General features: G+C 31.4%; 2 protein-coding genes across 2 annotated transcripts in view; one reads left to right on the top strand and one right to left on the bottom strand.

Moving 5' to 3' along the window:
• The first annotated feature begins 3,943 nt into the window (after positions 1–3,943).
• Positions 3,944–13,027, top strand: part of LOC102603408 (uncharacterized) — a 12,341-nt gene continuing 3,257 nt past the window's right edge. The window contains exons 1-2 of the mRNA XM_015310648.1: positions 3,944–4,042; positions 6,923–7,018. The gene's annotated coding sequence lies outside the window, so the exon portion shown is untranslated. The remainder of the gene's footprint in view (positions 4,043–6,922; positions 7,019–13,027) is intronic.
• Positions 4,420–9,342, bottom strand: LOC102603074 (ABC transporter G family member 11-like). Its single transcript, XM_015310647.1, has 8 exons — positions 7,130–9,342; positions 6,921–7,000; positions 6,335–6,793; positions 6,134–6,220; positions 5,922–6,050; positions 5,648–5,839; positions 5,434–5,520; positions 4,420–5,331 (listed from the first exon to the last, which is right to left on the bottom strand). The coding sequence occupies exons 1-8, from the start codon at positions 7,377–7,379 to the stop codon at positions 4,615–4,617; spliced, it is 2,001 nt and encodes a 666-aa protein (XP_015166133.1). The 5' UTR covers positions 7,380–9,342; the 3' UTR covers positions 4,420–4,614.

The following is a 13,027-nucleotide window of genomic DNA, read 5'->3' as shown; positions in this document are numbered from 1 at the left end:
CGTTCCCCTCTCCCAGATCTTGCTCGCCACTCTCCCAGATCTCGCTCTCTCACTCGCCTCTCTCACTTTATACAAAAACGCAAATGTATAAAATGCGTGAAAATTGTATATATACATATATTTTCGTTCTCCTCTCCCAGATCTCGCTCGCCACTCTCCCAGATCTCGCTCTCTCACTCGCCTCTCTCACTTTATATAAAAATGCAAATGTATAAAATGCGTGAAAATTGTATATATACATATATTTTCGTTCCCCTCTCTCCCCTCTCCCAGATATCGCTCGCCACTCTCCCAAATCTCCCTCGCTCACTCTCATCTCTCACTTTATACAATTGATCTTTTTGTATGTGTATACCAAAGCAGATTATACAACTGCTTTCTTTTATATATGTATAGCGAAATATACATATTTATGTTTGCTATGGAGCGCAATTATGCAAACTTTGCTATAACATACAAATATGAATTTTGTGTTTGCTATATGTGAAAGTTGCTCTAAAGAATACAACAAATACAGGCAGAGCTAACAAAAATTTACTACGAAAAATAAATATTGAAACAATAGCTAAACTTGAAATTTGAGACGTGTTAAAGGATATTATCCTTTAAGATATTTTTGTTAGATTAAGTATATCCCCAGAATTTAACCAACTTTTCAAATTTCAAGTACTAACAATTAGGAGAAACAAACTCTTTCTAGTAACAAAAATAATACTCACTAGATTGTTTAAGAGAAGAAAAGCGTATCAATAGAAGGAAATTTTTTTAAAAAAAATTTATTTCCGTATACTTTTCAAAAAGGCAATAATCTGAATCTATAAGTCAAAGAATTTTTAAAAAATAATCTAAATAGTAAATTTAAAGTATAATTTAGTTGAATTATTTTTCAAAATGGAACATGCTAAATTTTATATATATCTACTTTCGTTGGTAAACAAAAATTCATCGTGCCGTCTATTTGGAAATTACCATAAGTGCAGTGTTCTAACTTTTGTGCACAAATAGCTGGCATGAAACTGTTATGAATGGGCCGAGATCAATTATAGCAAACCAGTCCAATACTATGTGCGCGATCCAAAAATTATGCACAATATCAAATATTTAGCTTATATTAGGTACTATAGCTATAATTTTTAAAAATATATAATTCGCAGCTACAGTTTTTCCAATTATTGCTATTCGCTTGATTTGTATAATTTGTCTTATTTGTATAAATTCAGAATTTGTATAATTCGGTTCCTGATTATATAAATTCAGAATTTTGGATATGCTTACCCTAGCTATTTGTATACGATTTATGAAAAATTCATAATAAATTACCATGTTTGTATGTTGGCAAGCGAAATATACAAACGGGATTCTGAAAAATTCCTAAATGTATAAATACAGAATTTGTATATACTTACTTTGTTTGTATATTCGCTAGCGAAATATACAGATAGACAAAAATATACAAACCACATCCTCCATCGCAAAATTATAGCTATAGAGCCTTATTATGTATGTTAAGTTTATTATTTATGAAATTTTCTCAAAGCATATTCCATGAAAAGTAGGTTTATGCCAATTATTGCGTAGAAAGTATAGTATGATTTTACTTTCTATACTTTTAGAGTTTACATTTTTCATCTCTATTCTTATTCATAGTAATTTAATAATTTGAATATTACAATTACGATTCTAAAGTTATACTCGTTCTGGTTCTTATTAATATAAAATGAGGGATTCGAATTTGTTATAGAAACTTGTATGCGAACTTCACACAAAACTGCCCTTTATTTCATGTTGATTAACAAAGGTTTCATGTAAATATTTCAATTATATGACTTATTTGTATTGTAACTCGAGAGATATTGGATGAAATGGATAAGATATTATGAGTGAATTAAAATGGATTAATAAACCAATATCGTTTGAAATTTGATAAATTAAATTGAGATACAATAAATAAAAGAGAAAAGACATAAAATCACCATTGAAGTTGTCCCATATTTTCATAAAAGACACCTTAACTTTAACTTTGGAAGTGTCCTATCACCCCACAGAACTTTTTGATATCTTTGTAAATGGGCCATTTTGACTCATTCCCTCGTCTGGGTTGTCGCGCGTGATGCTTACTCTTTTCAGCCCGACCAGATTCTTTACTAAAGTAGAAAAGTCTTTTTTTTCTTTGTTATTTCTCAGCTTTCCAAATTCTTCACATTTTCTTGTCTCTCTATCAAGGAATTCGAGAACAAGAGGAAGGAGAGAGCGCAGGTAGCATACGAGAGGAGAAAGCAGTAGGCAAAACTTAGAGTTAAGGCTGAGAAAGTTGCTGAGGAGAAGCTTGGACCTCAACTCACCATTATTGCTCTACTCAAGAATTGAATTGGGACATAGTTATTTCGAAGTACAATTTTGTTGAAGATCGATAAATCGTCTTATAATTATCTTTCTCTTTTTGTTTCTCTTTCTTGGTATTGTAATTGGGTTTTGCTTTGATTTTTGACTTTCTCTGTTTTTGGGTTGAATTTGTTTAGTATTCTCTCACTTGGGTGTGAACAAATTTTGTTGGGTTTGAGTTTTTCAGTCAAATTAGGATTTCAAAATAGAGGGAATTTGAGAATTGATTGCTCAATTGAGACTTTAAAGAAGTTGTTAATGGAGATGATTATAAAGAAGAGCTTGAAAATGGTAATGTTGAGTTTGAAACGGTAATGTTTTGGGGAAGAAGATGATTTAAAGCACTTAAATAATTAATAAAGAAAACCAGTGAAATGTGGCACTTTTTAATTGGGTTTTATCAGAAAAAACAAACATTTAGGCGCGTGTTGTGCGTGTTCACAAACCAGTTGAGAAAATGGGTCAAAATGATCCTTTTACAACGATATTCAATACTTTTGTGGGGTAATAGGACACCCGTATAGTTAAAGTGTCTTTTTAAAAATTCGAGACAACTTTAGGTGTCACTTTATGTCTTTACTCTAAATAAAATGAATAAGGCACCATAAATAAAATGAAATAAATAAATAAAATAATTAATAGTTGAAAATGAATAAATTGAATATAGTGGATGAAATAATTGAGGTACATAAGTGAAAGAAAATAATATCCAAGCTTATGAGTGAAACTAAATAGATGAATAAAATAATTACAAGTTGATAATGAATAAATTAAATTAAGGTATCATGAATTAAATGAACTAGACATCATAAGTGAAATTGAAAAGAGGTGCTATATAAGTGAATTGAAATGAATAAATTAATAAAGTTTAGATAAAAAAAAGAGCTGGAATTTTGAAATTTCAAGCTAAATTTAAGATAAAACATCTAAAGTTTTACAACCAACAAGACATTAATAATATTTAAAGGGCGATATATTTATATTATTAATTCATTTACATAATAAGTGCTTAACAAATAAATATTTTTCTAAAATGTAAGTTAAATTTTGTAATAAAATACTTTATCATATATTTTTCTTCTCAAGTGAAAGTGTGAAACAACTTACTCTTGCATTGTGTGCTAGGAAACACTATGCTTAATTCTCATTTATGTTTGCAGTCTAGCTAGGAAGCAAACACTCTAATCGTAAGATTAAATCTAAATTTTCATAACCTGTTTAGCACGAGAAATGATCGACGGAACATCAAAATTTCATGATCCATTAATAATTCGTTTTCCGATGATATTAAAAACTACCTACCTTATTTGGATGGTAAGTGATATAACTGTCCATAAAATAAGTGATTGCTACTATATTTTTGATGATCAATTGAAATATTAATAAGTGTCTAAATTGAATTTCGCTAAACAAAGAGTAAATATAAACAATTTACCAAGTAAGGGGTGAAATTTAATCCTTTTCTTCTATGTCCCCAGACTTGTGCGCTTTTTCGTTACGCTACCCTCTTCCTGTTGGCTGTTGCCCTCTTCTGAATTCGATAATGGAATTAGGGCTCAGGTTTTGTCTTATTCTCCGAGAATTCAGAGGAAGGCGTTGGCCTATCTTCTACTTCAAATCTAGGGTTCGCCAATCTGATTTTGATTGGTCCGATAATCAGGTACACTTTCTGTTATTCCCTCTTTAATTAGGTTTTGGCTTACCTCTAGCAATCTAGAATGATGAAATTATCATATGCATCTCTGTATAAACCTATTATACTTATGGAAATTGCTCTTATTTTACAGAATATAGTATTGGCCAAATCGAATAGATTGCGGATTTTAATTACTCTCTAGCCAACTATTGCTTTCTCATCTTCCAATAATCTTAGTAAATTTCTCAAGGAACAGAGAAATATAGTTGTAAATCCAATATTATAGTAAGCTTATAAGTTATTAACAATACGATAGAGTAAAAAAATAAAATAAATACTACTATTCTCTTGGTTCCAGTTTCTGTGGCTATAAATTGTTTCGTTAATCATAAAATGAGAAGTTAAAGGTGAAGTGCTATTTCTTTTATAGACCAAAAAGGAAAGAGTGTTACATCATCGAACGCTATAGTCTATTCAAACATTACATCCACAGAACAGTTGGTAAAATACAATACAGTACAAAATGATACATTATAGAAATAAGAAGCCAAATATAGTGTCAAATCTTGTAGAAAACAGAAGAACTAACTATTAGTTCATCTATTGTTGGTGGGAGTGTCATGTGGTGGAGTGAGTCCATGGAGAGGTGAGGCAGGTAGGGACTTAGCCATGATTTGTGTACTTCGGTTTGATAGAATTGACGTGGATGTCTTTCTTGCATGCACAAATTTTTCTTTTGTCTTGATTATGAGGAAGAACACCAGACGATACAAAATTAGTATACCGACCAGAATGACCATGTCTACCCACTTTGAGTGTCCCATTTCTGCTTGCCATCTTTCTCTCAAGATGACTTCTCCACTCATTATATGATTGTTTGCAAACATATCATCTCTAAACTTTAGTCCTTCAAATTCATTCTTGAACATACCTTGGTAAGCATACTTGTGGAAGGACATGTAGTATAGTGGGTATTTCCAAAGTATTTTAGGCAACTCACTCGGTAATTGAAAATAACCACCACTTAGTATTTGTAGTCCTTGTATTCCTGCCCCCGCTACAATGCCCATTAGGAAGTTCGGTACAATAGCTGCAACGTTCATCATTAGGCTCTCCACTATCATCATACTGATGAAGAGGACCAAAGCAAAGTAGATGAAGTGCTCAAATCCATTTTGAAATCCAGCAAGGAAATAGGCAATGGCACCTGGAACCAATGATATTAGTAGCACGTACGGTATAGAAGAAAGTGTGTTGCCTATGACAAAAGCAAAACATCCATAGTGCCCGTTCACATTTTCTCGTTGAAATACCTGCAGTATTTTTGTCCAAGCAGTTAATTAAGTACTCACGATCGTACAAAATAAATCATATAATTTGTTAATTGTTTTAATTTAAAGAGAAAATGATACTACCTTCATTTCCTCCACAAATGAAGGGAATCCACCGACCGTCATAAATGTCATAAATGAAACTACGAAAGCAACCATTAGACCTCTTTCCTGCAATATCCAAGACCGTGTTATGATCCATAAATTGTGTGCACGTCAAGAAGAACTGAAAAGTACTTAGAAATTAAGTTTTAAAATTTAATTGGTGTTTCCTTGTCTGTGTTCTGTCTATCTATACCTCAATTGACCGATAGTTTGAGCCAACATTATAGTAGATGGAGCCAAGACTTAAAGCAATGGCGACATAAACAACGAATCTCATCCAATAGTAGCCAGGATCACGAAACATGTTCACAGTTGACCTCCTTGTAAGAACAAGGCATTGCGTCTTGAAGTTAGCATGGCTTCTTTTTTTCAACATTTCACCACCCTGAAAATATTTAATGGATGCAATTAGAGAGACTCCGTTCTCATCTCCTTTCCATTTTGGGGGTTAACTCTTTCTTAATTACCTGATGACATATTTCTGCAACATGGCTCTGAACTTCATGATATCCCTCTGATGATTTATATGAATTTATGAGAAGGTCTATAACTTCTTCTGTTGGTCGTCTTCCTCCAGCTGAGCCTTGTTCAATATCCTTTAAATAGGAACCAAGATATAATTTAATAAAAGGGTAACATTAATTGGTTTCTCTTAGAAAGAGGAAACATTAATATTTACCTCATCAAAGTCCTTGTTTATTGTTTTAAGAAAATGATCTGATGGATTCTGAAGATATGGGCAAGGGAAACCATTCCTCGTGAAAAACTATCATAATAAAAAACATAGAAACTAATCAAATCATTACATATATCACTTGTATTATATGCCCATTATATTACTTTGCAAGTTAATAGTTGAATAATGAATATATATATATACCTCAATTGCTGCACTAGCAGGTCCAAAATATACGGTTCTTCCTGAAGACAAAAGGCATAAACTGTGGAAAAGGTTGAAAACTTCAGCACTTGGCTGATGAATGGATGCAATAATGGTTCTTCCCTCTCTTTGACGTGAAATTCCGCTCATCACGTAATAAGATGCAGCACTGTCGAGGCCGCTGGTTGGTTCATCAAGGAAAAGAAGTTTTGGCCGCGTTAGAATCTCCATGCAAACACTAAGTCTTCTCTTTTCTCCTCCACTAATTCCTTTATTTTCAAATCCTCCAATTCTTGTGTTCATTGCATCTTGCAACCCCATCTCCTTAATAGTCTGCTCTGCTATTTGTTTTTTCTCTGATTTTGTCATGGAAACTGGGAGTTGGAGTTGTGCAGAGTAGTAAACTGCTTCTTGAACTGTTAGTGTTGCTAACAGAGTTTCATCTTGAGTCACATATGCCTGATTTTATAGGATAAAGAACATTACCATGCATGCTAATGAAAAAAATATAGTAATGTTATTGTGAAAAAAGGAAAACAAAATGAGTAGTGCATGCGGCATTCAGCTGAAGATTTTAGTTTCTTACAGATGTTCCATACGAAAGTTTCTGTTTGTGACCATTGATCAGAATTTCCCCGCTCTGCCTCGTGCTGAAATCCAGTCGCCCTGGGAGGTGCCCATCAGGTCAGTCATATTTCGTAAAAACAACTAGCATTATAGCTGTTATTTTTGTCCCCATTGAAGATATTATATGCATCATTTTCTAAGAGATATAGTAACAGTAGTAATATTTACCAGCTAAGGAATCGAGAAGTGTAGATTTGCCACAGCCAGAAGGACCCATAACGGCCAAGAGCTCACTAGGTCGAGCATAGCCAGTGAGACCTTTAAGTATGGATTTGCTTCCACCTTTTTTAGTGCTAACAGTAACCCATAAGTCATTCCAAGTCAAGAAAACGCCTCCACTTTTTGATACCATTTGTCCTTTCTCAGCATTATTCAACTCTACTTCCTGTAACTCCATATCCAAATTTACAGAAGCCATGCAATACCGTGAAAATTTGTAGGAAATACAAAGACTAAAAGGTGGTTTATTTCTTTTTCATGCAAAAGGTATGGGGTATTTAAGGAGGTTGTAGTCATCTTTGTCAGCTAGGGCTTTAATGAGATAATATGTCAAAAAATATCTTACTATTACAAACAGTTCAAGGGAACCAACTCATTTATGTTTCTCTTTGGAGTCTGCATTTTCATCTATTAATGGCTCGTTCTCATCCTAACTCTCATTTTTCTTTTTTTTATTCCCTCTTGTCAACTCTTGCTTCTTTGATTTGAATATTTTTTTCTTTCATGAAGTTTGGGACCATGGTAGAGATGGTCAGATATCTCTAGTAATTCGTAACCAGTATGGAAGTCGCTTTCTTTTAATACTATGTATAATATAATAGGTTTAGCAATAACTAGCTACTACCTGTTTAAGCACACAGTTAGGCTGTTCTTAATTGATTCTTGTACTCTATGGCTAGGTATATGTAGGGGTGGCCACTTATCCGTTTAAAACAAAAACCCAGAAATATGAAACTCCACAATCAAATTAAATAGAATCTTTACTGCTTAATGAGGATGCTAACAATTAGAAATTAAATGATCGACTGAACAATACAAACCCAATTACTACACCATCTAAAAGCCTGTACTTAAACTGGCCAAAATTGAAAAGTCGAATTGAACTGAACTAATTTTGGTTCGGTTTCAATTTAAACTTTTACTGAAAATAAAAAAATTGAACCAAACTGACTGAATGTCCAGGTTAACAAAACCAGTCATGTATGCTACATAGAATTGTCATATGTGTTATTAGCGGACAACGTCATCTACTCTAAATAGAAGCAAATCCAGAATTCGTATGAGTTTGAGTTCGGATTAGTACCGCAGCTCATTCGATATACTGAACAGTGTATTTGCTCAGTGAATTTCTCAACATATTTACAAGATTTGAGCCGAAGTTATTGAGGAGTCGTCGGGGACTAGTCTAAAAACTTTTATGTGGTCGATTCATCATTAAAGACTTGATCCAAAGAGCTTGGAATAATAGAGAAAGAGAATATTTACGTCATTTCACCAAACAAGTGAACAACAAGAGTATTAATTAGCGAATAAGGAGCCCAATATAGCAAAACATAATTATTACATAAACTTAAATATCACCTGTACAAGTGTCGATAAGAACTTGATAACGGGTGAAACATATACACAGAAGAATAACATGATAAAAATAAATAAATAGCAAATGAGGTATTTAAATGATATAAATAAATATTATATCTCAAATGTGTTATTGTTTTCGTTGTATCTCACTTAATCTATTTTTACGGACGGAAAAAATAGACTTACTATAAATCTCAAAATTTCAATTATGCCACATAATTGAAATAAAATAAAAATTATAAATCTCTATACATGTGAAACTCTAAAAAAAAAAGGTTAGAAATGATTGTGATCCTACACTTTCTCGAACTCTTGATAGGGAAGTCCAACGACCATGCACCAAATATCAAGTGAACAATTTCGGTCTTAAATTAAAAATATATAAGAATGTATTAAAATGCTCTTTAATTTTGTAGTTTTAAATATATCCCGTAGAAGCTTAGAATTAAAGTGTTATTTAAAAAGTAGAGAGATATTAATTTCGAAGCAGACTAAAAAAGAAAATTAGACTAATAAATTGAAGCGGATGGTGTAATAAATAAATTAGAGTTTCAACAGTTAGAGAATGCTTTTATTAGCCAATTTCGTTTGGATTTGAAGTCTGTTACAGAGATCAATCAACAATGAATCAAACTATACAGATTTAGTTATAGAGATCAATCAATAATTAATCAACAACATGGATTTAGTTATAGAGATCAATCATTTATTAGTCAACTACATCACCACCAACCTTTTTTCTTCTATCATATATTTTAGAATTCCTTTTTTCGTACACAAAATAGAAAATCTATCAACATTTAATTCTCTCTCTCTCTATATTTTACCATATATTTTCGAATTCTTTAAAATTTTCAGATTATAGTCTATAGTATTATAAAAAATAAATAATTTGAAAATAATAATAAATGACAGTTTTATTTATTATAAAGTCTTTTAAGCGGATTTTTATCCTTTTAAAAGTAATATAGATATAGATTCTTGTACCATGGCTAGGTATATGTAGTAGGGGTTGGCACTAATCGACCGCACTGATTTTTGAACAAATTACAATACTGAAATCAAATAGAAGCTTAATAACTGATTAGTGAGAAAATTTACCATTTGGAGATCAAATGGCAACTGAACTATACAAACCTAATTATTACACCATCTAAAAGCATATAATGAGAATGGCCAAAACTGAAAAATTGAATTGAACTGAACTAATTTTGGTTCGGTTTCTATTTTAAGTTAAACCAAATTGAAAATGGAAAAATTGAACTGAATTGATCGAATGCGGAGGTTAGCATTTGTATTAGCGGACAAAATTTGTATAGGTTCAAGTTTGGAATAATAGTACCACAACTCGTTTGATTTAAGGGACAACAAAATTTGTTAATTTTTTGATATATTCTGCAATGTTTGAACTGAAGTTACTGAGTTTGGATTTACATCTTGACGCAAGTTACTTCCTCACCAATCACTATCTTAGAGGGACTGGTCTTTATGCCTTACATCGTAACGCAAGCTACTTCCTTACCAGTCACCATTTTAGAGGGGGCTAGTCTAAAAACTTTAACGTGGTAGATTCAAGACTTAATCCAAAGAGCTTGGAATTATAGAGAGATACTAATTATTTCATTTCACCAAACAACAATATTAATCAGCGAATATTAAGCCTCCCGCCCTCACCCCACCCCACTCCCAACATAAACACACCTCTACATAAATTATTAAAACATAATTAATACGTAAACTTAAATATCACCGGTACAATTGTCGATAAGAACTAAACAATACGCATTACGCGAAACAAGGAAATGTCGAGTAATTTTTAGCAATTTTATTAATATGTTTCTTATTCCCATTGCTTGCTTCTCTAATTGTATCACATTTTGGGGTGATTTTTTTTTATATTTTAGAAAAAGTCAACGAAAGATGAGCCCATACCTGATTACCAAGGATTATTTTAGAAATCACATGGGAGAAAATAAATGCTTTTGAATAAGAGGCTAAAACATAAGTTTGCTTCATTCATGGAACTTTCTCTTCACAAAATGTATTTACTATAGTTATGGGCTTTTGTGAGAGAAACACAACACTATCGATCCCGAATTAAAGAGGCCAGTCCATTAATACTACTACAACAACTCACATTAACTCTTCTTCCCAACCAATGATTCAATTCAACTTTCTTCATTTTGGATAGGTTTAGGATTATATATTATATACAAATACAAATTCAACTATTCAATGTGACAGCTCAATCTAATTTAGATTTCAGATCTCAAATACTTAATTCTATTTAATTAATGACGTCGGTAGCATTTTATTATTTTATATAGCTTCTCATTGAATTTTGGTCTATCATTGTGATTTCAAAGAGATAGTTAATAGCAATAGATTTTCGTTGTGAGAAATTTTTTAGTGGTAATTGAGTTAATGTCATTATATTCAGAGTTGTTGAAGCCTTTAGCGTCATTTAGATAAAGTGTAGGTTATAAATACCAATATTTATTATATGGCAAAAATTATATTATTGTTGATAAATTCTTTATTTGTTGTAGTGTTTTCCGAGTGACATGTTGGACATTTAGTGGTAATAGATTTTCCTTTAGTATTGTTGCGAAAATATTTAGTGGTAATTGAGTTAATGTCATTGTATTTCGAGTTGCTAAAACCTATAACCACATTTAGATAGAGTATTGATTATAAATATCAATATTTGTTATTCTCGCTAAATATATTGCTCGCTACATTTTTTATTTGTTGTAGCATGTTTTTCCATTGAAATGTTGGCAAAATTATATATAAGCGGTATCAATTTGCGACAATTTAGCTTGCAAGTGAATTTGGGTCTATCGTCGTGGTGATTTTATTTAAGATTTTACTGCTACCCAAAATTAAGAAATGGAGGAAGGATATTTATTTTGTCTTATTTTGAAATAACGTCACATCCTAGAGCGTTTCATGTGTGTACACATTTATTTATTAGAAAATTATTATTTACACACAAATATTAGAAAAAAAACTTTTGTAATGTGTGGGTCTCCGCCATTGCTTCCAGTAATTTTCTGAAGTATTCTTTTAGCTGAAACGTATTAATGAGTTTGCTAACTATATTAAGCTGATCAAATTTAATGACCAAGATATTACATTTTATATCTCATACTTTTATTTTTAGTCTTCTTAAAAAATAATGATAGTGTCATTTTGTATTAGGAAATTGTTTAACTTTAAATTTTTCATTTTTAGTTAATGACATGCTCATATATATCATAAGAAATGTCATAAGATGCCTATAAAAATTACAAGTTGCAAGTGTACATTAGATATATACTAAAGTCCTTACGTTATAAACTTGTACTTAATCAAATACTGTCATATACATGAAAGGAAGGCAAATAGTATTAGACAATTTTTTGCTTGTTGAGGAAAAAGATAGACGTAAAAGGTTTGCCGTGTTTTACACGTTTTGAGGATAAGCTTTGAATACAAAGAAAGCAACGTATGGGAAATAGCCCATATATGATCACAATATCTGCTCTGCCATACTTCCAGAATAATACATCAAGTGGAAGAGGAAAGGGAAGGGAAAGGGAAAGGGGAAACAATCGAGGGGATTACCAGGTGGAGAATCGAACCCTCACCAATAAGGTTAAAGTTCACGTAGTCAATTAAAACCAACTGAACTACTAATATTCTCCAATTACATGTATGATGTAACTATTTATTGATTACTTAGATTGACAAAAAAGGGGGTGCATATACATGTTTGAAGTAGTTCGGGGTTATAGGACCTTTTCAAAATTTAAGCGTCTCTTTAAGGTATGAAGAATAATTTGAGTAGACTATGTATTATTGATAATGGAGTTAATATCTTAAGGGTTACTCAACTATTGACGTTTCACCTATAGAGTTACTTAATCATTTTATATGATTTTTTCATTTAATTTTACTTATATGAAAAATTTATTTTGAGCATTTTTTTTTTTTTGAGAAATAAAAAGCTACATACCCATCTTAATTATTTTAGCTAGCTAGTCTTGTTTCATACATGGTCTGATTTTCTTGATTATTAACTCACTGTTTACTATATATCCGTAGGGTTGGCAATTTCAGCCCATCTTAATGAAATGAATTCATTTAATCCATATTTAATGACTTGGATCATTCATATTTTAATAAAAAAATTGTATGAAATAGCAAATTATTAATTTAAATTAAATGCTATAGCCATAGTTTATTTTAATTGTAATTCGCAGCAAACATCTCTTTTTTTTTGCCATCTGATTCAGTATACAATTAGTCATTTTCGGTATACAATTAGCCATTTTATACATTTCGATATAAAATGTATAAAATATGTTTGTGTTTGTATAAAGCGAGAGAAAAATGTATATACAAATACTAATACATACATTTTCGTCTTATACACTTATAATTATACAAATACAGATCTTATTATACAAATTACAATGTATAAATGAATTTATACAAAAC

This window comes from Solanum tuberosum, unplaced genomic scaffold (assembly GCF_000226075.1).
Source record: "Solanum tuberosum cultivar DM 1-3 516 R44 unplaced genomic scaffold, SolTub_3.0 scf00136, whole genome shotgun sequence".
NCBI classification, from domain to species: domain Eukaryota; kingdom Viridiplantae; phylum Streptophyta; class Magnoliopsida; order Solanales; family Solanaceae; genus Solanum; species Solanum tuberosum.
Note: the sequence above shows the minus strand (reverse complement) of the source record. Positions and strands in the feature narration are given on the sequence as shown.

Coding starts and splice junctions, on each gene's coding strand:
- LOC102603074 (XM_015310647.1), bottom strand. CDS start 7,379: ATGGCTTCTGTAAATTTGGATATGGAGTTACAGGAAGTAGAGTTGAAT. Junction 6,221..6,334: donor CTGCTAGTGCAGCAATTGAG/GTATATATATAT, acceptor TTATTATGATAG/TTTTTCACGAGGAATGGTTT. Junction 5,840..5,921: donor TTGCAGAAATATGTCATCAG/GTAATTAAGAAA, acceptor AAATATTTTCAG/GGTGGTGAAATGTTGAAAAA.